Source organism: Chelonia mydas, chromosome 2 (genome assembly GCF_015237465.2).
Source record: "Chelonia mydas isolate rCheMyd1 chromosome 2, rCheMyd1.pri.v2, whole genome shotgun sequence".
Classification (NCBI taxonomy): domain Eukaryota; kingdom Metazoa; phylum Chordata; order Testudines; family Cheloniidae; genus Chelonia; species Chelonia mydas.
Window position 1 is genome coordinate 22024046 of NC_057850.1, and position 22344 is coordinate 22046389.

At 43.1% G+C, this 22344-nt stretch overlaps 2 protein-coding genes across 5 annotated transcripts in view; one reads left to right on the forward strand and one right to left on the reverse strand.

The window, feature by feature from the left end:
- The window catches only part of FAM91A1 (family with sequence similarity 91 member A1), a 55360-nt gene extending 38273 nt beyond the window's left edge, over positions 1-17087 (reverse strand). Inside the window, exons 1-7 of one of the 3 annotated variants that reach the window (XM_037892036.2) lie at positions 16843-17087; positions 10116-10200; positions 8560-8711; positions 7210-7267; positions 4917-4984; positions 3137-3250; positions 2217-2307 (exon numbers count right to left, since the gene is read on the reverse strand). In XM_037892036.2, coding sequence (XP_037747964.1) covers positions 2217-2307; positions 3137-3250; positions 4917-4984; positions 7210-7267; positions 8560-8711; positions 10116-10200; positions 16843-16914 — 640 coding nt within the window. In that variant the 5' untranslated portion in view covers positions 16915-17087. Of the gene's footprint in view, positions 1-2216; positions 2308-3136; positions 3251-4916; positions 4985-6854; positions 7008-7209; positions 7268-8559; positions 8712-10115; positions 10201-16842 lie in introns of those variants that run through there. The other 2 variants (XM_037892037.2, XM_037892038.2) reach the window with 2 other exon arrangements.
- The window catches only part of ANXA13 (annexin A13), a 61783-nt gene continuing 55250 nt past the window's right edge, over positions 15812-22344 (forward strand). Inside the window, exon 1 of one of the 2 annotated variants that reach the window (XM_043539129.1) lies at positions 15812-16221. In XM_043539129.1, the coding sequence (XP_043395064.1) occupies positions 15967-16221 (255 nt within the window). In that variant the 5' untranslated portion in view covers positions 15812-15966. The remainder of the gene's footprint in view (positions 16222-22344) is intronic. The other variant, XM_037892039.2, reaches the window with a different exon arrangement.

Genomic DNA, 22344 nt, shown 5'->3' on the forward strand with positions numbered 1-22344 from the left:
CATAAACCTAACTATGGAGAGGGATTTCAAAGGGGAAGACCAAGAGAGCACATTTCAGCATAACTTGAGAACCCTGACCGTTAACTCTAAGAATTGTATCATGAGCGAATAAAGCACAAACCTTGATCACCCAATGTATTAGGTGTCTGATTTATTGCCTTTTGTTTATCTCTGACCTTAGGCCAGAGAACTTATCTACTCCCTGTTCAGTATAGCAGAAAGGACACTATCAGCACTCAAATAAAAACACACACACACATTTAAAAATTAACTCATTCTTGTATCCAAGTGTTTTCTTTAGCCCATGATAGGATATTTGAGGCTAACTACCTCAAAAGTTAACGCCTCCAAGAATCATTTAGTTACTCTTAACTATTTAGCACTGAAAATATTATGAGAAACAGTAGAAATTTTCACAAGTAAATTGCCAAGTCAACAGCCAACTAGGCAAGCAAGCTTGATAAGATACAATTTTAGCACAGTAGGGATTTGAGTTGCAGCTGTACATCGTATTTAATAATACAGATTTACTAAATTGAGTTCAGACTGGACTCCTGGCTTATGTTAGGAATTGCATTGCCTTCTAAAAATAAAGACACACACAATATATAATGGAGTACACACTGACAAGCCTGCACAGAGTAGCGAGCAACACATACCCAGACAGGCTGTTAAGCACATGTAATGCAAGACAGCCTGTTGTCATAGGCCAGGAGGACACATGGCAAGCTGACATAACCCAAAGTGGCATGCTTTTTACTGCTTTCTCAAGGTGCCATGTTCATTGCTGGAGTAGGCTCTCACTTGCTGTGTATGGCAGCATACACACAACAGATTTTAGGCCAACCAAACACTTGTCCCCTTAAAAGCCCATCCCACTGGTGGTCCACATTTGCTTTTTCCACCCATGAGACAGGGCACGATCCCTCTGCACACCCACGTTGGGCACACTGCTATTTGTACATTGAGTTTGCACCATTTTCTTTCATCAAGTACAGGCAGCACTTAGCCCTAAATACCTTGTAGGGTCGCTGTCAAGCATTTTCATAGTTTTTGCTTTTCTTAAACCCTCTACTGTTCTTACATCTACTCAGAAGCTTGAAATTAATCTCCCTCACTCTTTCTACAGGTTTTGTCCTGTTCCATTTAGCAAACACTGAATTTCTTAAAAAGAAAAGGAGGACTTGTGGCATCTTAGAGACTAACCAATTTATTTGAGCATAAGCTTTCGTGAGCTACAGCTCACTTCATCGGATACAGCTCACTTCATCGGAGAGAAAACCTTTTGAAGTGATAAACACCCATTTTTTCATGATCTGGGTGTATAAAAACATCCTCACTGCATTTTCCACTTTTATGCATCCGATGAAGTGAGCTGTAGCTCACGAAAGCTTATGCTCAAATAAATTGGTTAGTCTCTAAGGTGCCACAAGTACTCCTTTTCTTTTTGCGAACACAGACTAACACGGCTGCTACTCTGAAACTGAATTTCTTCCTGCTCTTCTTATGGGAAATATACAGTATAGATCAGCAGCATCAATGCCACCAATGATTTAGGTACAGACAGCTCAGGGAAGAGGGTTTGTTAGTCAGCTTGGGCTCCCTCTGCTGGCATGACGACATGACTCAAAATATTGTTGTTTCTTCAAAAACAATGGAAACACACACAGGTTCTCAGCAATAGAGTGGTAGACCTTTGGGAAATCAACAAGAGATTGTCCCCACCAGATCATAATATTCTTAAAAGAGTCCCATGTTTGCTATCTAATAGTGCTCTTCACAACAGAATCAATTACTATTTTAAAAGCTCTCCCCTCCCCAAATAGTATACATTTGATGAATAATAGCAAATTGAAATAATGTCCCCCTCCCTCATTTGGGTCAACACAACCTTGATATCTACAAATTGCATAAGTATGAGCTTTTTAGATGTCGCTGTGGGAAAGTCATTGTATCATTTCAAATAGAAATAGAGTGACAGCTGCCAAAATAAATATATACCGCTAAGAATCAGTGTTATACTATTTAGAAAACATTATTTATAGGTGATTTCCTCCACTCTTGTTTTATTCCATAATATTTTCCTTCATCTCTTAGCTGTACTAAATGCTTCAGCCTCCTATTTCCTTTTATTCCTAATTTGAAATACTGGTCCTCAAATTTTTCCTCAATAAATTCTACAGTAGAAAGAAATGCCACATTTGTTAAACACTTACTGTGAACTATATTGTAGTCTAGTGATCCAGCAAGTTGAGGACCTGAATCAATTATCTTGTCAATAACAGATTTCTCAGATGTGGTACAAATCTATGTAAAAGAAAACATGTTAATTTCTAGTAAGGTCTGTCTACGCATTTTACATACAGTCACTCAGAATGAAAAGTTTTCAGCTTTAAGTCAGTGAAAACTAATAAAGGCATCTTTACACAAGGAAGTCAGTATATGAACCACAGATTTAAGCTTGCCACAGTTGTCTAGTTTGTTACTCTTATCTCTGCAGAAGTAACCTCATCACAAGATTACGCACACCTCTGGAATCTGTATTTAGTTTACTGCTTGCTGAAGATTTAGCAAGTGAAGTTCAGACTAAAAGAGAGATTTTAAAGTTCACTGATGATACAGTGCTCAACCTTTAAGTAGGGTTGTGTATCTTCAATACAACTTATTTAACTATAACAGTTCTAAAACAGATTAAGTTTCAGATCTAAATACAACACCTCTATTTAAATCATTTTACAGTTATGGGATTTTGGAATACAAATAAACTGTATCTGAAATGTACTAGATTCCATCCAAACACTCAATTCCTGCTTTGAACAATTTATAATCTAAATGAAACCAGCAACATAATATAATTGATTCATTTTGTTTCTTAAGACATATGCATCATACAGTTTGTGGACATTCCTTCAGGGAAAAATGTCTTTCGCACTCATGCTGAAATAAGTTTCCTCATACCATATAACCCAGAAGTCAGAATTCACAGGAAAAGAGAAAGTATACCAATAAAAAAAAACCCTTGCCACTATTTCCATAAGAGATTCTACTACATTAAGAGATAAACAGTACAGATTTGTAATCTTCCCCCATTTTCTCAGTAATTAGCAATGTCTAAATTTGGCTAAACACACAATACCTTAATGTCATCCTCTGTGATGTAGCCAGCCTGCACCACCCACCAGGCCTCTATGGCAATCTCCACTGGCTTTACTGGTAGCAGATCACGAGCAGTTTTCCTTCTGAAAAATTTCTGCAGTGGTACAGTCCATTTGAGATTGTACATGTTAAATGTTATTGATTACAAATAGAGATGTTCCAGTTTCCTTTACACCATAAAAACAGCTACTTGTAAATGATTACTCTCCAAGTACTTCATACTTAGGCATTAAACAAACATTGCAGGATACCTTGGGATGTGGGAAAGCTGCTGATTTTTATTCCTAATCCCCTAAGGTCACAGAATGCACATGAATATAGCACACAGGGATACAGACTTTTTTTTTTTTTTTTTTAAATACATTCTCTCCACCCCAAACCAAATAAAAGTGGGAAAATGAAAACAAACCATTTGTGTGTGTACTCTAGTCTGCTAGCATGAAGTCCAGGCCTGAACTATTAAAAGCACACTAGCATTTTATTAGCAAAAAAGCAGAGCCTGAAGATACAGGATAGCATACAACATATCAAATGGAGTGTTTTTGTAGGCAGAATACTTTACAAAACTAATAAGCAGTGCATCATAAGAACACGTATTCTGTTTATTTCTATCAACAGACAACGATTACACTGTGTTCCAGATGAGCTACAAGCTACTATAAACTTCAGTTCATGAAAGAACAGCTAGAGGGTACTGTTGTACTGATATGGTTAAGATTACTCTTCTCACATCTATAAAGCAGGCCCCTAACCTTTTTGCTTCCCTCAGCCTACACTAAATCTCTTTTAATTGGAAATGGCCCTACTTGATGATCACTTTAGATAAGCTGTTACCAGCGGGAGAGTGGGGTGGGAGGAAGTTTTGTTTCATGGTCTCTGTGTGTATATAATGTCTTCTGCAGTTTCCACGATATGCTATGCATCCGATGAAGTGAGCTGTAGCTCACGAAAGCTCATGCTCAAATAAACTGGTTAGTCTCTAAGGTGCCACAAGTACTCCTTTTCTTTTTACGAATACAGACTAACACGGCTGTTACTCTGAAACCTGTCTTTTAACTTGGATACACAATCCTTTGGCCAAAGGCGCAATGCTGTAACTGGAGACAGAGCACTTATGAATTACTTATTACATTCTTAAAAAGGAAATTATTATTGTAAACTGAGCTTGTAAAAGGGCCAGATCATGCAGACATCAATCATGAGATTAATCTTGATGTCATACTGAAACTGATCATACACAAAAAAAGGGCTGAATGATCAGACCCAACACTGCATCCTCAAACAACGTGAGTAGTATACAAACTAAATAGAATTTACATTAGCTACTTTGATTATAAGCTTTTTGAGACACACACCAGAGAAAATTCTGCTCTCAATTATACCAGTATAAATATGGAATAAATCCACCAATACCAATGGAATTACTTCAGATTTATACTAGTCAAAGGAGAATTTAGCCCCTTGTCTTTGTCTAGAGAGGGCCTTAGACAAAATGTAGCACTTAATAAGTAGTAATAAGATAACACGAAGCTGCAGAAATTTTATTTTTTCTAATTTTTTTTTGCTTTTTACTACAATTAACAAAGATATTTTAATAGCTTTGAAGAAACATACATATGTTAGTGTATTATTGTTTGATTAATCATAATTTTACTAAAGAGGCACATGGCATCCTACCCCCATCTAGAACAGTTTTGTCAAGATGGAGCCAGGCATGGAGAGGCAGGACCCACGGAAAGAAAATTAAGAACAAAACTTACTTTTGATGACCTGCACTGGTTCATTAGATCAATATACTGGTTTCTTCCTATACCAAGAAGCCGTAGACCTGAAAAGTAAATGTTTGATTTTACTTGGGAAAAAAGTCTATTTTTAATTGAAGATGTGAGAACATATTATTCTCATTTTTAAAAGTAGTTCTGAATATCAAGAATGTTTTCAATACTTCCTTCTTTTTTTCTAAAGAAAGTGGTAAACAGCACCAAAAATAGATCCTGCTAACTTCATGGTAGCTACATCTCTGCCCAAGAGCAGAATTTGGCCCCATTCATTTCTTTTGCCCAGACTGAATTCATAGATTCCAAGGTCAGAAGGGACCATTGTGACCATCTAGTCTCACCTCCTACATAACACAGGCCATCGAACTTCCCCAAGATAATTCCTAGAACAGATTTTTTTTAAAAATCACCCAACTTAGATTTTAAAATTGTCACTGATGGAGAATCCACCAAGATCCTTGGTAAATTGTCTGATTATTTAATGGCCAAAAATTGTCAAAAAGTCACACCTTATTTCCAATCTGAATTTGTCTAGCTTCACTTTCCAGACAGTGGATCATGTTATATATACACACTCTTTTCTGATATACTGAAGAGCCGATCATTCAATATTTGTTCCCCATATAGATATGTATAGACTGTCAATCAAGTCACCCGTTAACTTTCTCTCTGTTAAGGTAAACAGATTGAGCTCTTTGAATCTACCACTATAAGGCGTGTTTCCTAATGCTTTAATCATTTTTGTGGTTCTTCTCTGAAACCTCTCCAATTTTTCAACATCCTTCTATAATTGTGGGCTGCTGGAATACTGTATCCAGTATTCCAGCAGCAGTCACACCAGTGCCAAATACACAGGTAAAATGATCTCTCTACTCCTACGCAAGATTCCCCTGTTTATGCATCCCAGGATCACATCAGCTGTTTTGGCCATAGAATCACCTTGGGAGCTCATGTTCATGATTACCGATCATGACCCCCAAATCTTCTTCAGTCACTGCTTCCCAGGATAAAGTAAAGTATAGCCTACCTTCTTTGCTCTTATATATTTACATTTAGTCATATTAAAACACATAATGTTTGCTTGCACCCAGTAGCCTATCCAGATAGCTCTGAACCAGTGACCTGTCCTTTTCATTATTTACAACTCCCCCAGTTTTTGTGTCATCTGCAAACTTTAACAGTGATGATTTTGTGTTTTCTTCCAGGTCATTGATAAATATGTTAAATAGCATAGGACCAAGAACCAATGCCTGCAGGACCCCACTGGAAACACACCCACTTGATGATGATTCCCTGTCATTTTACTTAATATAGTCAGAAGAAAAACAAATGTAAACTTATGTTTTTTATTTTATGACACAAGAGTCACAGCACAGAAGGAAAAGAGTCACCAAGATCTGTCCAACATCTTCATCACCTCAGCCTTACATTCAGTCAGCTGGTAGTAATAACTATGCCATTACCAGACACTACTGAGTTAGCTGGATTTTTTAAAAGGCTAGACATTTAACACTCACTTCCATGACTAAGGTTACAAAAATTTTAAAAAAGGGAAAAATTAGCGGGTGCTCTGCATCCACTGGCAGCCAAGCTCCCCACTCCTTGCCTCCTTCTCCCCACACCTGAGTGCGCCGCGTCCCTGCTCCTCCCCTCCCTCCCAGCACTTCCCGCCCTCCCACCGTCTAATAGCTGTTTGGTGGTGCTTAGGACTTTTCGGGAGGGAGGGAAGGAGGGGGAGGAGTGGGGAAGGGTTGTGCTCAGGGGAGGAGGTGGAGAAGAGGCAGGGCAGGGGTGGGGACTTGGGGGAAGGGGGTGGAATGGGGGTGGGACGAGGGCGGTGTAGGGGATGGAAGAGTGGCGGGGTCGAGCACCCACCAGGCAGAGGGGAAGTTGGTGCCTATGGTGAGGATACAAGCTAACCTGAGTGCTGATATTCCTGCTGTGCCTTCCTACAATTCTCTCACGCCTTGTGCCCAGAAGGACAGACAAGTTCTCCGACAATTCACTGGGAAAATCACATAGCAGCCCAGATTACGGCAGCACACAGAACCATGGATTATGTCCCCAGAAGTCCTATTAACACAGGAATCCAGTACCAATGAGGACACAGCAGAGGATAACTCTGCATGAAGAGACACCCCTACTTCAAAACTATTACTTACAGGTGCTACGCCTTTAAAAAGAAGCTGTGATGCAACTGAAGCCTTCAAACTGTTTTCAGAAGCTGCATTTATCTACCTCGCTAAACATAAGAATGCAGCCAGAAAATACTTACAGTCAGCAGCAGTAAAGTTAGGCAATGAATCGTAGCTTTTTTCACTGTTCATTATATCCTTTAAAAAACAACACACAGAAAAGAAAAAAGCTTAATTTGTAGCAAGAAACACAGTTTTGGACCAATGTAGTCCACTATTTCAGAAAGGGGCATTTCTTTGATATCAATGAGCATTTAAAACCTAAAATAATGTGTGCATTTTCGATATAAAAATCTATCCCTCAAATTGAAGAATTTGACAAAGAAAATCTAGCCTGCTAAAATCAGTTAGCACTTTTGAGAGATCTGGCTTACTGTAAAAGTGATGCGAGAACTGTACCAAAAATTATATGCTTACTATTAATGATGATCAGATCCCTTAAGAAGTTATATTGTAAAAACCCCAGAAAGCCTGACAGGCAAATTACTAAGGGTCTAAGTCTATTTCCATTAAAGTCTGTGGTAAAACTGGAGATGTTCAACCAAACAGGGGAAGAAAAAAGCACTAATGAAAGTAGCTAATCGTAATCACAATAACAATTATCAATTTGTTCTACATTAAACTTTATGCATCTTTTACTCAAATGACAAAATATTATGTGTACTGCACCCAAGAGAAATGACAGAAGGTTGCCAGCAGAGCTGGTTGGGCATTTTTTGATGAAAAATGCCAATTCACCAAAACTGTAAAAGAGAGTCAGTTTTGACAAATTTCTCATTTTGAACATTTTTTAGATGTTTCAAAGTTGTAAAAATGGGCTGTTTTGACATTTTCCGAATGAAAAAGTTCCATTTTTTTCAGGTCAGCATGACTTTTTGTTTTGACATTTAAGTTAATTTGTAGTAAAAAAAAAAAAGTTTAAAAGGTCATAATTGAAATAAAATGTTTTGATTGATTCAATCTGAAATTTTGGGGATTTTCAGTTTGCAAAAAATTAGGAGTTTTCAATTGATTCAGGACTGGAAAACCATTTCTCATCCAACTGCAGTTGCCAATCCCTAGCTCTGCAGATTTCAGAGTAGCAGCCGTGTTAGTCTGTATTTGCAAAAAGAAAAGGCGTACTTGTGGCACCTTAGAGACTAACAAATTTATTTGAGCATAAGCTTTCGTGAGCTACAGCTCACTTCATCAGATGCATTCAGTGGAAAATACAGCGGGGAGATTTATATACGTAGGGGTAGGCTGAGTTGTGATTATCAGCACAGTTCTGAAGAAGCTTTCCTTCATGCGGCTCATTAGCAGCAGCAGTCTCTCCAAGAGCAAACAATAACAGTCATTTGACTGGCTGGCAGACATTACAATGCTACAAAAAGCACTTCTCAAAGGACAGAGCATGATATGTTTTGTTTTAATTCTGTTCCCAAACTCACCTCCATTATTCCTGTGTAATACGAAAATGGTGTTATCCTCAGGCCTTTTACCATGATGTCAGACAAATGGTAAGGGTACAGCATGAGATGATCTCTACTGTATTTTAACAGTTCCTCATAGTATTTTCGTTCTTCTTTCTTGACATGCTTAACTGGGGGGAAAAAAGGTCAGGCTAATATTCTGTTACACTGTTCTCTCAAAATGGTGCAGAGATTATATTTTTACACTTAAACTGCATGGCAACACACAAAAAAGGTTAGTCGTAAAATGGTATGAAATTGACTTAAGAAATAAAAGGGGGAGCTGATCCAAAGATGTTGAGCACCACCATCTGCTGTTAACTTCTATAGGAGATGCAGGTGCTCAGAGCCTCTCAAGATAAGGTTGGAAATCAGATTACTTGTGATAAGATTAGCTATTAAGCTACTGAATAATCTCACAAGGAAATAGTGAAAACCCAATGAGAGTAATGTAAAGCTAACTAGAACGTAGCACTGAAGAATATATTGTACGGAGCAATCCATTTTCAGCAACGATAGATAAGCTTATTGTTTGGTTTATTATGTGTCTCATTTCTAAATGAGACATGCCATTCTGGCATAAACAGACATGAAAAGAGGCTAAAATATACACTCATGTTCATGATTTAGAATGCCTGGAGTTGCCAGCACACCTCCTTTTAAAGCAGCGAGAGCTTTGTCCACTACAGAAGAGAAAGTGAGTAAAAGCGGTGTGAATCCAATGAGAATTCTATGTCAAACAGCTTGGACCCCAGGCCGCCTTCTTTGTACCTGGCTGGGCTCCTTCTAGACCAGTGGTTCCCAAACTTGTTCCGCCGCTTGCGCAGGCAAAGCCCCTGGTGGGCCACGCCGGTTTGTTTACCTGCCGCCTCCGCAGGTTCGGCCGATTGCGGCTCCCACTGGCCATGGTTCACTGCTCTAGGCCAACGGGAGCTGCTGGAAGCGGCGCGGGCCGACAGACATGCTGGCCGCCGCTTCCAGCAACTCCCATTGGCCTGGAGCAGCGAACTGCGGCCACTGGGAGCCACGATCAGCCAAACCTGCGGACACGGCAGGTAAACAAACCGGCCCGGCCCACCAGTGGCTTTCCCTGCACAAGCGGCAGAACAAGTTTGGGAACGACTGCTCTACAGGGATACTTCCTTTGACATCATGGCTGTAAATTAGTTAAGTCCTCCGTTAACAAGCCCTAACCTTGTTTGAAGGGCTCAGATGGCACACAGGAGACTTACTAAGTTGGCCATCAGTAAGCTTCACTTGGAAACCTGCAGAGTCTGAAAGGTGCATTCCACAAAGAAGTCACTGCAGTTAGGTGGATTTCAAAGTTAAATTTACTTTTGGGATTCTAGCATTAAAAGGGTGTTTTGCTGGGGTCTTTTTTGGCGGAAATTTGGAGGCTTGAGTTGGTTCTGACAGGTCTATAGTAATTTCAGTGACGTACTTTTGTAAGCTATTAAAGATCACAGTACATTCAAACAAAGGCTTTATAAGTAGAGTAAGTTATCAAATTGAAGTTATCAGTCTTCCACACTCACCTAAGTTATTTCGGTATCGTAGCTGATTACGAATACTATAGAGTACAACCTGCTTTTCATACTCCCTCTGAGAGTTTCCAAGACCCTATGAAACAAAATAAAAATGTTATTTTATTTGAACTGTATAGTCCTTTAATTAAATCAGTGCAACTTGTACTACAGACAGGTATATTCTACTACATCTACTGAATTCTCCTAATCTGTCATAGTAATAGGAGGTCAAGATTATCCATCTAACTGAATTAATAAAGGGTACCTTTGAACCGTACTTTTCTAAGGCTATGTCTACACTACAGAGCCTATGCTGGCATGGCCCCCACTGCAAACCAGCATACACTGGCAGAAAAACTTTCTGTTGGTGTAAGAACACCACCTCCCCAAACAAAATTATCTACGCCACCAGAAGCCCTCTTCTGTCATAATAGCTGCATCTACACTCAGAGTTTTGCTGGCTAGGTCAAGTCAGTCAGGGATGTGGTTTTTTCACACTCTGACTGAAATAGCTATATGCCAATATAAATTTTAAGTGCAGACAAGCTTAAGTGTTCTTGCACCACTCTTCTGATCAAGAGAAAGAATCAAATCCTGAAAACAAGTCTGTACGGGCCACATATACTTATTATGACCCAATCATGCAAAGTGTCAAGCATCTCATAAAGCGCTAAGCACTTGAGTGAAGGGTGGTCAGCTCCTTGCAGGATCAACTTCTTAGGCCATATCTACACAAAGTTGCATAGGGTTTACTAAAGTGTGATGTAAAACTGATTTAGCTAATGCAACTTTGGGTATAGACATAGTTTGGTTTAAACCTGAATGTAAGAATGTCCACATAAAGGTTTACACTCAGAAAAGACGTGTGTTTTTCACATATGTTTGCTAATATGTAAAAAGCGTAATGTAGACCAGGCTGTAGTTTTAACATGTGCTAGCTGGTTAAAGTATACCCTTGGCTCCCCCTTAGGCTGCACTTTGACCAACTAATACATATTAAAACTACAGCTTGCCTGGCCTATATTAGGATTTTAACAAATTAGCCAATGTCTTTTTTCCTTAGTAAAGACATGGCCAAAATTGCACCAGTTTAACTCAGCTGGTTCAACATCACAATTTTAGTTAAACTGGTGCAAAACTTGTGTATTTAGACAAGCTCTTAGTTAAACCAGTGCAAAGTCCAGTGCAGACACTCAAATTTAAGAATGGCTGTGATGAGGTGTACTAAACCCAAAGGCCCACCACTTGGAGGCTTCACAGTCCTACCACACCCTGCCCCAGGAAAAGAGCAGAAGAGGTGTGTCCTCCCAAAAGGCTGAGAGAGAGACTGCCTCAAAAGCAGTCAATTAAAATAGAGGCTACAGGGAAGGAACCAGAGCCCAGAAGCCTCACATGAAAGGAGCTGCTGGGCCTAAGTAGATTCAGTTGCTGGCTGGAGCCAGAAGAGCATGGGTGGTGCTCCTGGCTCGTTGCAGCAGTTCCAGTACCTGGACAGAGCAGTTGCCATAAGGGACCAGGGGAGCAAGGAAGATGCTTCTGGCTGGCTGCTGGGACTCAAGCAAGACTTCAGCCCAAGGTAAGGGTGAAGCTGAACATGCTGGGACCATGGGGAAGTGGTCCAGGGAACAGTTGCAGCAACAGGTTAAAGCAGGGGTCTCAAACAATGCAGCCCATGGGATTTTTTTTGTGAGGCCCGCCAGCTCCCCGCGGCCCCCCCCAGCATTCACCTAGAGCGGGTCCGGCCCGGTGAGCACTGGGGGCAGGGAAGGCTCCCTCCCTGCCTGCCCTGCTCCCGCGCCGCTCTGGGAAGCGGCCGAGACCTGGGGAGGGGGGGCACAGGGGTCTGTGTGTTGTCCTGGCAGCTCCTCTAGGTACCTCCCCCGAAGCTCCCATTGGCCGTGGTTCCCTGTTCCCAGCCAATGGAAGCTTCAGGGGAGGTACCTGAAGGTGCGGCCAGGGCAACACACAGACCCCTGTGACCCCCCTCTCCCCCCCAGGTCCCGGCTGCTTCCCGGAGCGGCACGGGGCTAGGGCAGGCAGGCATCCTGCCCTGCCCCCAGTGCACGCTGGGCCGGACCCGCCCCCGATCCCCTCCTGCAGCCAAACCCCCTGCCCTGAGCCCCCTGCTGCACCCCGCACCCGTCCAGCACCCCGACCCCCTGCCCTGAGCCCCCTGCCGCACCCCGCACCCCTCCTGCACCCAACCCCCTGCCCTGAGCCCCCTGCCGCACCCACACCCCTCCTGCACCCCAACCCCCTGCCCTGAGCCGCCTGCCACACCCTGACACCCTGCCCCACCCTGCACCCCGACCCCCTGCCCTGAGCCCCGTCGCACCCTACAGCCCTCCTGCACCCCCTGGGGGCAGGGAGGGGACAGGGTTGGGGTGGCGATTTCAGGGAAGGGGTTGGAATGGGGGCAGGGAAGGGGTGGGGCAGGGGCGGGACCTCAAGGAAGGGGTGGAGTGGGGGAGTGACCGGGACAGCGGGGGTGGTCAGTGGTGCGGCCCTCAGGCCAACGTACTAGTCCTCATGTGGCCCTCATGGTCATTTGAGTTTGAGACCCAGGTGGCTGCTATTTGCAGGGTCCTTGCGTTGGGACCTGGTGTAGTGGTCGGGCCCAGGTCCCCCCACCAGCCAGAGGGAAGTGACTAAGTGCCTTGAGAAGGGAGTTTACATAGGCCCTGGGAAAGGGCTGAAGACGCCAAAGGGATTACGTATTGAACTTTAATACCCCAGAAGGGGGATGAACTGAACTGAAAAAGCGACTCAGCTGGAGAGCTTGAGGCTCGCTATAGAATGAAGAGTCTCCAGGGAAGAAGCCTGGGGGCGCTGCTCCATCCCAGAGAAGGAACTATTTGAGATCTAGCCCTGGCGTGGCCGTGGATACCAACCAGGGTACTAGGGTTAGGCCTTTTTGGACTGATGAAGGTCTGAGCCCAGGGAGGACTGCAGAAGACGAACAAGGGTACTGTGATAGGCCCCACTGGACTGTTTATGCCAGAAGGAGTCTATTTTGTTTCACAAATGGAGTGTGTGTGACTCTGCCGGAGGGTTGAGCCACTGAAAATCCACCTGAAAAGTGATGCTGCCAACAGAGAGCACCACAAGAGCTGAGAGAGAGCAGGCACACGCACATGCGATAGGAGCAGCTCACATGAGGTGACTGGCCCTATCACAGTCGCTTATTTTGATTTAGCCTAGATCTACTATTAGAAACAGGTTTAAGTGAAATCGAAATAAGCGTCCCCCAAACCCTCTGCAAACTGGATTTGAAAGAAAATTAAAAAAAAAAATTAAAAGTCACATCTTAAGTTAAACCAGTGCAACTCTGAGCAGAAGCAAGCACTTAAGAAGAAGAAGAAGAGTTACAGACTGCATTATAGAGCTCCTTGAATAACTCCTGATGTCAGAAGTAAATCTCATATGGACACTAGTCTGGGCCTGAGGGGAAAAAAAAAAATCAACTAGCCATAGTGAGCAAGAAGCTTTCCCTAACAAGCCTGGACGACAAAATCACCAATTAATTAAAAAAAAAAATAAGGCTTAATTTGTTGAAGGAAGGAAGGTCCCAATCTTGCAATTCAATCTACATGTCTGGTACTCCAAAGAGTTTAATGGGACACCGCATGGACAACAGGTGTACGTATCTACGTATACACACACATACACACACACACCCCCACGATTGAAAAAAACAGGACTCAGGTTTCTAGCCCTTATGATTGAACATAATTTTACAAAAGTGACCCAAGTTTAAACTGATGCATTGTTGCCTTCCCAATACTGCAGACAACGAAAATATTGTAGTGAGCATATTTTCAGATACTTTTATCTATAATTTTACTAGAACAAAAAGTTTTATAGAAGAAAACAGGTAAAAATTATTTGAGGCTTTTACCACTGTTACAGAAGGTGAACAGATGTTACATTTTAGGAAAAGTTATTCAGTTCAAGCCCATTTTCTGTAAGAATAAGAGTTAATTCTTTATCCAGTATAGCTGTATAACTGGTCTTGCTGAAGACTGAACTACATAATCCTTAATAACAGAACTTAACGCTATTCCTCAGATTAAGTATAACAACTTGAAGCTCAAGGGAAAGACTAATGGCCAGTCACTACTTCTGCGGGACAGTATATTTACTAGTTTTCAAAGGCTATTATCATTAACTGAGCTAATCAAACAATTTTAATGCATGAACAGAATAAAAACCTGGTACTAATATCGCACACTTCTCAATATGTTTGGCACCAGAAATTTTATCTGGTGTTGCCGCAGAAATGTTAATTTCAAATCAATTTCACTTTCAAATTGACATTCACTCAATATTTTGTGAAATCCAATAGTAAGTAACCATTTCAAGAGAGAATATAATACGGTATAAACTGTCCACATTTCAAAATAACATTTGTTTCAACTACTTGCAGCCAAGCATAGAACAGGTTTGCCCTGGAGACCCTTCAATTATTTTTCTTCTACAATTTAGCTGTGCAGCAGTGAAATTTCATTGTCAGGTAATACCTTGCAATGGCACTGAAAGTCTTAAGTCTTATATCAGAGGGGTAGCCGCGTTAGTCTGTATCCACAGAAACAATGAGGAATCCGGTGGCATCTTAAAGACTAACAGATTTATTTGGGCATAAGCTTTCGTGGGTAAAAAAACCCACACTTTGGTGCCACCGGACTCCTCGTTGTTTAAGTCTTTTATAATGCTTTGAAATCCTTAGATAAAATGTAACATATAATTGCACAGTGTGCACAGATCCAACCTTAAAGCAAGTAAATTCACACACAGCTTTAAAGCATCAGCTGCTGGAAAAGAAATGGATTACGTTGCAGACAATTTCCACATCTTGTTAGATGTCCAGATAGAAGAGAATGTGTAAGTACTGCCACTTTCACTAACAGGAAAAAATACTTTTACTCAAACTTCCTTTTTTTTTTTTTAAAAAAAAAAGCTGTTCTTCCAAAAGCATTGCAGAAGTAACATTTAGCAGATGTCTTATCTAGTAGCAAGACTTAAATTAACAAGAGACTATTTTAGGCTGATTTACATGAGCATTAGCAGTGCATTTTCAGGTTTACAGGTAGAGAGAAATAAAATCACTTGTGTTCCTGCTACAAACTAGCTCTTGGAAGTCTCACTAAGGAGCTCAATAATTCATATACCAGGATCCACAGTCAATGTTCATCTTTCTTCCAACACCTTTTCTCCCTTTCTCCTGCGTAAGAGAAGGAATTATTTTTCAGTTTCTGCTTTGAAGTAGCATAAGACTCCTAAGAGGAAAAGAGACTTTCCTTCTTGACTTTAAACAATGTGTATCACTTGGGCTGTCAGAAGCCCATTAAACCTGGCAGTCATCAAAATTTCATGAGGTTTCCATTTTCATTAATGCTTATTGTGACATTTCCCTTATTGCTGAAAACTAGCACAGTATAATCCTTAATTCTTGAAACCACTCCTGGTTTACTGTACACAGTACAGTGTTGACTGGGGAGTCCTCCCCTGGATCTGAACTTCCCCAGAAAATAATCCTCAGTCGCTTAAAGCTTCACTATGAATCACACCTCCATGTTATGATTGTTTCATCTCAACCTTACAGGTGTCAGAACCACCTGTGCTTTCCAGGAGCACCAGGAGCACCTAGTGATCACGCACCACACAGGGAGGGATGGAGACAGGACACTCTCTCTCTCTCGGTTCACTTACTGAAAGCTGAGATTTAGTTTTAGAAGCACATGCTGTTAATAGGACACTTAAAGCACTAAGGCCACATGCTTAAATAGCGCAGTTTTTTCTCCATGACACTCTGGAGTCTGTCTGATAAATCTCGACTCCCCAGTGTCAAGACAGGAGACAGATGAGATTCATAGTCCCAGAAGGGTGGGGGCCCCAATTACCCCTTGCCAAGAACCTGAAGGCGATAGGGTCACCAGGGCCCCTGCTGGAGGTGATGAAGACAGGATGCGTTGATTCTGTAAGATGGCATACGCGACAAAGGATTGATACCAATAGGAGAGATGAAAGGGCAAAAGAAGGTGATTGGGGAACAAGGAGTCCCCTTCATGGGGAAGATGAAGACAGGTGGAGCAGCATGGATGGGAGGATGACAGAGGTAGGTAAGCCCCCCAGTTGCCGGTGTAGCGAGAGGGCCTGATAATGGGAACGGCAGAGCCAGTGGAAGGGGCAGCTGAGGCCCGAAAGAAGGGAATGGTGTTGCCCCCAAAAGCCCCGCCTGGCGGTGGGAGGCAGGACGATGCTTTCGCCTCTCCCCTCTCCCCTCTCACTAGGCTCCCAATGTCTCTAGCTGTCACCGGCAGCCCAGCGGGTGGCTGACGATCCCCGCCTCTCCCCGCCGTGTAGCACCGGCAGGGGAGGGGTCAGCGCTGTCCATGGCACCCGTCCAACACTCCGGGCACGGGGAGGCTGATGTCCGGTCACGGGCTGATGCTGGGGGAGGGGCTTTGGTACAGTGACCGCTCCCCCCAGCCCGGTATCGGTCAGATGCTGACGGGAGGGGGATTGGTACCAGCCCAGGCGAGGACCAGAACTTGTCTAACGCGGGCGGGAGCGGAGGCGGTACCGGCCCGGCTGCCCCGGCCGCCCCGATACCGGCCAGATGCTGGCCAGAGGGGGGTTGGTACCCACCCAGCCGCCCCTCCCCCGGCCCGGTGGGGCGCTGGCGGGAGGGGGGTTGGGACTGGCCCGGCTGCTCCTCCCCCCGCCATGCCGGTACCTGGCGGACGCTGGCAGGCAGGCGGGCCCAGGGGTAGTTGTGGCGGATGTGGAACTCCACGTCTATATTCATGGCGAGGGGCCGGGACAGGCTGCGGCCACCCGCTGCGCACAGCCCCAACGCGAGGGGGCGCTCCAGCACAGACTCCTCCCTCCCGCCGCGCAGCCTCCACCGACACGGCGCTCCCCACTTCCGCGTTACGCCCCCCGGAAGCGCCACCCCCCCGGCCCCTTACGTCACTTCCTGCAACTGGGCTTGAACGCTCCGACAGTTCCACAGGGCTCGTGCCCAGTGGGAAAGGCGGGAGTAGTGATGCGCACGCAGTGTGTGACGCAGCCAGGGGGGCGTTTCCTCTCAGTCCCCTAACCCTTGCCCCCGGTTTCTACGCGCTCAGGCGCCTGCGCCTCCCTCCTACTCAGTGGTGTCCGAGCGGTCTGCCTCCGGCTAGCACCCGCTCGCCCGAAATGCTGCTGGGCTCCAGCCTCCGCCCCTGCTGCCTCCACTCCTCAGTAGTGCTGCAGAGCCGAGTCCTGACCGTCTCCCTCCAATGCCTCAGGTTCAGTCTCAGCTCGCTCTCTGTTCAGGTGCCTCCTGCGCTGCCCCCGGCTGACCACTACCACAGGACTCTGAACTGGACGCCATTATTTGAACTGAGTTAGACTCATAGATATTAAGGTCAGAAAGGGACCGTTAGGATCGTCTAGTCTGACCTCCTGCACGATGCAGGCCCCAGAATCTCACCCACCCACTCGGGTAACAAACCCTGACCTATATCTGAGCTATTGAAGTCCTCAACTCGTGGTTAAAGACTTCAGGGTGCGGAGAAGCTTCCCACAAGTGACCACGCCGCAGAGGAAGGCGAAGAGTGTACTCTGTGAAATTTGGTACAGGTCCTCCAGTGTACATTTGATATAAATTAGGGGTGTCAACCATATGGCCTGCGTGATGTATTCATGCGCGGCCTGCGTGACATACTCAGATTCTCCAGAACTTAAGCTGTCTTTAAAAAAAAAAAAAAAAAAGTTTGGCAGCCTCATGGCTGCCAAAATAAAGCTATGTCTGCACTATGCACCTTTTAGCGACACAGCTGTGCCGCTACAGCCATGCCGCTAAAAGGTGTGCGGTGTAGTCGCTCTTTGTTCTCCCGCCGACAAAAAAATTCCACCTGCAATGAGAGGTGGTAGCTTTGTCAGAGGGAGAGCTCTCCTGCCGACAAAGCACTGTTCACACCAGCACTTTTCGTCGGTAAAACTTTTGTGTTCAGGGAGGTGTTTTTTTCACACCCTTGAACAACGAAAGTTTTACTGACGAAAGCCTAACTTTCCAAATGTGAATGATTTGTAATCAAAATGTTGTCTGCCTGAGTCTGCAGATATCTTAAAACTGACAGCAATGGGAAATTTCCAGTATCCTATTAGTCTGATTGGAGTGTCACTGGTATCTCTGATTGGACTGTCAACATTAGCTATTTAATCACTGACCATTGTAATGGATGGAATGGCTCAGTGGAGTGGAAGTGAAGTCCCACTTGGCTGGTAATTGTTGCATGGAAGGAAATGCAGAGGAAAAAAACAAGAGATTCACTAAGACTGAAGTGGGAGAGAAAGGAAGAAGGGTAGAAATAATCATGGCCTAAAGGCCATTCATCTGTCTAACTGACATTAGGGCACTGAACAAATAATGACTGATAACTAAACATGTAGTTAATGTATAAAAGCCAGAACATTCTCCCATTCATCTCTATGCAAACCTAGTGATGTTGGTGAGCATTCCATTGTACATTGTCACACAGAGTGAACCACTGGATCAGTGTAAATATGGAAGTCCATTGAAATAAAACTCTTAACTGCTGCATTGCATCAGGTTTAGATGTAAGGTTTTGTCAGTCCTTTAGAATTTTATAGATACTGTTATTGAGATGGACACCAACTTTCTATTTAGTAGTATTTTTCTCAAGCAGGTTGCAGAGTTTAAATAGCCCTGTGCTCTTATTTTGAACTTCTTGAAAATAAAAGTATAGGGCTATTTAATTTTTGCTTTAGCTGTACTGTATTACTACTAAAATATATTTAAGAGATTGCTGTTTGAAATGTCATGAGCAATCAGAACATAAAAGTAATACCTGCTGAAAGAAAGGGAACACATGATTACTCGTTCAGTTTAATGTGTCTGTTATCTTACATGAGTAATAATATTTGGTCAGTGATAATATTGGTAAGAAAATGAAAGCCATAACAGTAGAAAGAAACTCAACACCTTATTGGCTTGCTTTCTTGCCTTGTCCCTACAATAAATTAATGTATACACACTCATTCCTCCAAAGCAATTTTTCAAATCTTGTAATCAAGGCTTTCGTTTTTCGATGTGTCCTATCCTATCACAGGTTTATATAGTATATAAGTAACCTATGAAAAGTAATTAGTCTGAAACCCTTTATATCTTGCCTGCTATCATATAAATCAACACCTGGTACAAGTCTTAAGCTGGTACTAACTGTTTGCAATTGATAACAGCAAGAGGCCACACCTGTTGATAGGGCATAGCAATTTTAAGCTTTTGATTTGGGACCAAATTCTCATGTTAGTGAACCAACATCAGTGAGCTATTCCTTTGAAAATAACTAGTAAGACACAGATTGCAAAATCAGCAAGCTAGAAACTCAAGAACAATGGTGGGCACAGTACAAAAGCCTCTTAGGGCTTGTCTACACTTGCACTTTACAGCACTGCAACTTTCTCACTCAGGGGTGTGCAAAAACACCCCCCTGAGCACAGCAAGTTTAAGCGCTGTAAAGCGCCAGTGTAGACAGTGCACCAGTGCCATAGAGATGGCTTTAGCATTCCCAGTGTAGACTAGCCCTTAGATTGCTTAAAAGCATTGTGTTCAAATCATTGGGACTAATTTTCAAGCTTTACTCTGAAAAGTGTTTTTGGGCTATCAAAGCCATGATTAGAATCCAAAAATGGATTTACTTGAACATAAATGAGATTTTAACCTGTTGCAAGAATAAAGCGTTATAGAAAGAAGTTTCATCATTTAGCTATTTAGTATTTTTGGTCAAGGTTTTCGAACAGTTGTTGGTATCTTTTCATCATGAGAGACAGTGGGAATTGCAGCCTATGATGTAGATGGTTTGCAATGTCTCATGTGACTGAATAGTCCAATCCAAGATTTCTGTGATCTTTGGCAGTTATTGCAAATATATGTGTCTTGGTTGGGAGCTGCTTGCTTCCTACGGGATCTTTTCTCTTCAAGCTGTAGGAGCCAGCTTCTGTCATGGACTTTGATACCCTGATGGAGACAGGAGCCTATATTTAGGTTCCTAAATAAAAGTCTGATTTTCAGACCTGCTGAGTTCCCTCAGCTCAGATTGAAGTCGGTCAGTCTAATTCTAATCTGAGTTAGCTAAACCAGATGTGTAAAATACAATATGAGTTCAGAAGCAGACCTGTTGGGAGTTCCAGATGCACAACACTTCCAAGGATCAGGCCTAGGGGGTATGTGCCTACATGTGTTTTCAATCTTCTCCCTCAGCTTTGGCAGCACAGCCAGCTATGTTGCTGAACTACTGTTGGCTCTCTCCTCCATGGGTGTGCATGCATGACCCCTCTGAGGGAGTGCCAAAGGTAAATTAATGTTTCTTTGGACAACACTAATTTTCACAACTATTTTCCTTGTGAATTACATGTTAGGATATAGATATTCAGGCCTGTCTGCAAAGGCCTATACTTTAAGAAATTAGGTATATTCTTATCACTTAGCTAGTTATAGAGGTATAAAAGAAAGAATCAAAATCACAGTCTGCCTGTTTATGGGCCTTCTCTTACAGTGACAGTCTGAGACCCTGTTCTTAGGCTAAGATCTTTGGCTAAACAGCAGAGGCAGCCATAAGCTAGGAAGTGTGTGGTCACAGCCTCACATTCCAAACTAGTCACATTGAAATAAGGCAATCTGGGGCTGTTAGAAAGGTGATCTGATCTATCACCTCCAGAGAAAGGGAAGAGCCTAGCGGATGTAAAAGGAAGTTTAGTTTGATAGTTTTCTGTTCAGTAAGAACTCACTTATCAATAGACATAGCTGGGAAACCCTTATGTCTTTATAGATGTAGATGTGAAATCCTCACTTCTGTATTGTTTTGTCATTATTGTTCCCATTTTGCTGTTGTTTATTTGCATGGTCTCTGTCTGGTTCTGTGATTGTTTCTGTCTACTGTGTAATTAATTTTGCCGAGTGTTAACTAATTAAGGTGGTGGGATATAATTGGTTAAATAATCATGTTACAATATTGTTAGGATTGGTTAGTTAAATTTCAGTAAAATGATTGATTAAGGTATAGCTAAGCAGAACTCAAGTTTTACTACATAGTCTGCAGTCAATCAGGAAGTAAGGGGGGGGCGGGATGGGAACAGGGAATGGGGGTGGAGAAATTGGAATCATGTTTTGCTAAGAGGGGGAATGGGAATAGGGACACAGGTAAGGCTCTGTGGTGTCAGAGCTGGGAAGGGGGACACTAAGGAAGGAAACTGGAATCATGCTTGCTGGAAGTTCACCCCAATAAACATTGAATTGTTTGCACCTTTGGACTTCGGGTATTGTTGCTCTCTGTTCATGTGAGAAGGATCAGGGTAGTAAGCTGGTGAAGGATTAAGCCCTCTAACATTACACAAGCTTGCCATAACAGCATACCTCACAGAACAGTCCCCTCTCTCCATTCTACTTGTGCTTCGCTGTGCTCCTCTTTTTGTCTTACTTTACATTTAATAATATAATACTATTGACTAGGTTGAGGGCAAATTTGATGCTTACAGCTATCTATACTTTCTAAAATGCAAATTATATCATTATATCCCTTTCTCCAGACCTTTGAATGTCACTTGTCTTCTTAGGGTATGTCTACACTACGAAATTAGGTCAAATTTATAGAAGTCGGTTTTGCAGAAAGTGTTTTTATACAATCGATTGTGTGTGTTCCCACACAAATGCTCTAAGTGCATGTAGTCGGCGGAGTGTGTCCACAGTATCGAGGCAACCATCGACTTCCGGAGCATTGCACTATGGGTAGCTATCCCACAGTTCCCGCAGTCTCCACTGCCCATTTGAATTCTGGGTAGAAATCCCAGTGCCTGATGGGGCTAAAACATTGTTGCGGGTGGTTCTGGGTACATATCGTCAGGCCCCCCCCTTCCCTCCCTCCCTCCGTGAAAGCAAGGGCAGACAATCGTTTTGCGCCTTTTTTCTTGAGTTACCTGTGCAGACGCCATACCACGGCAAGCATGGAGCCTGCTCAGCTAACCGTCACCGTATGGGTGCTGGCAGACGCGGTACTACATTGCTACACAGTAACAGTTTATTGCATTTTGGCAGTAGACAGTGCAGTATGACTGGTAGCCATCGTCGACGTAGTCCAGGGTGCTCTTTTAACCAAACTCAATGAGGTCAGGAGCGCCTGGGCAAACATGGGAGTGATTCAGCCAAGTCATTTCCCTTTTAAGTTTCGTTTCA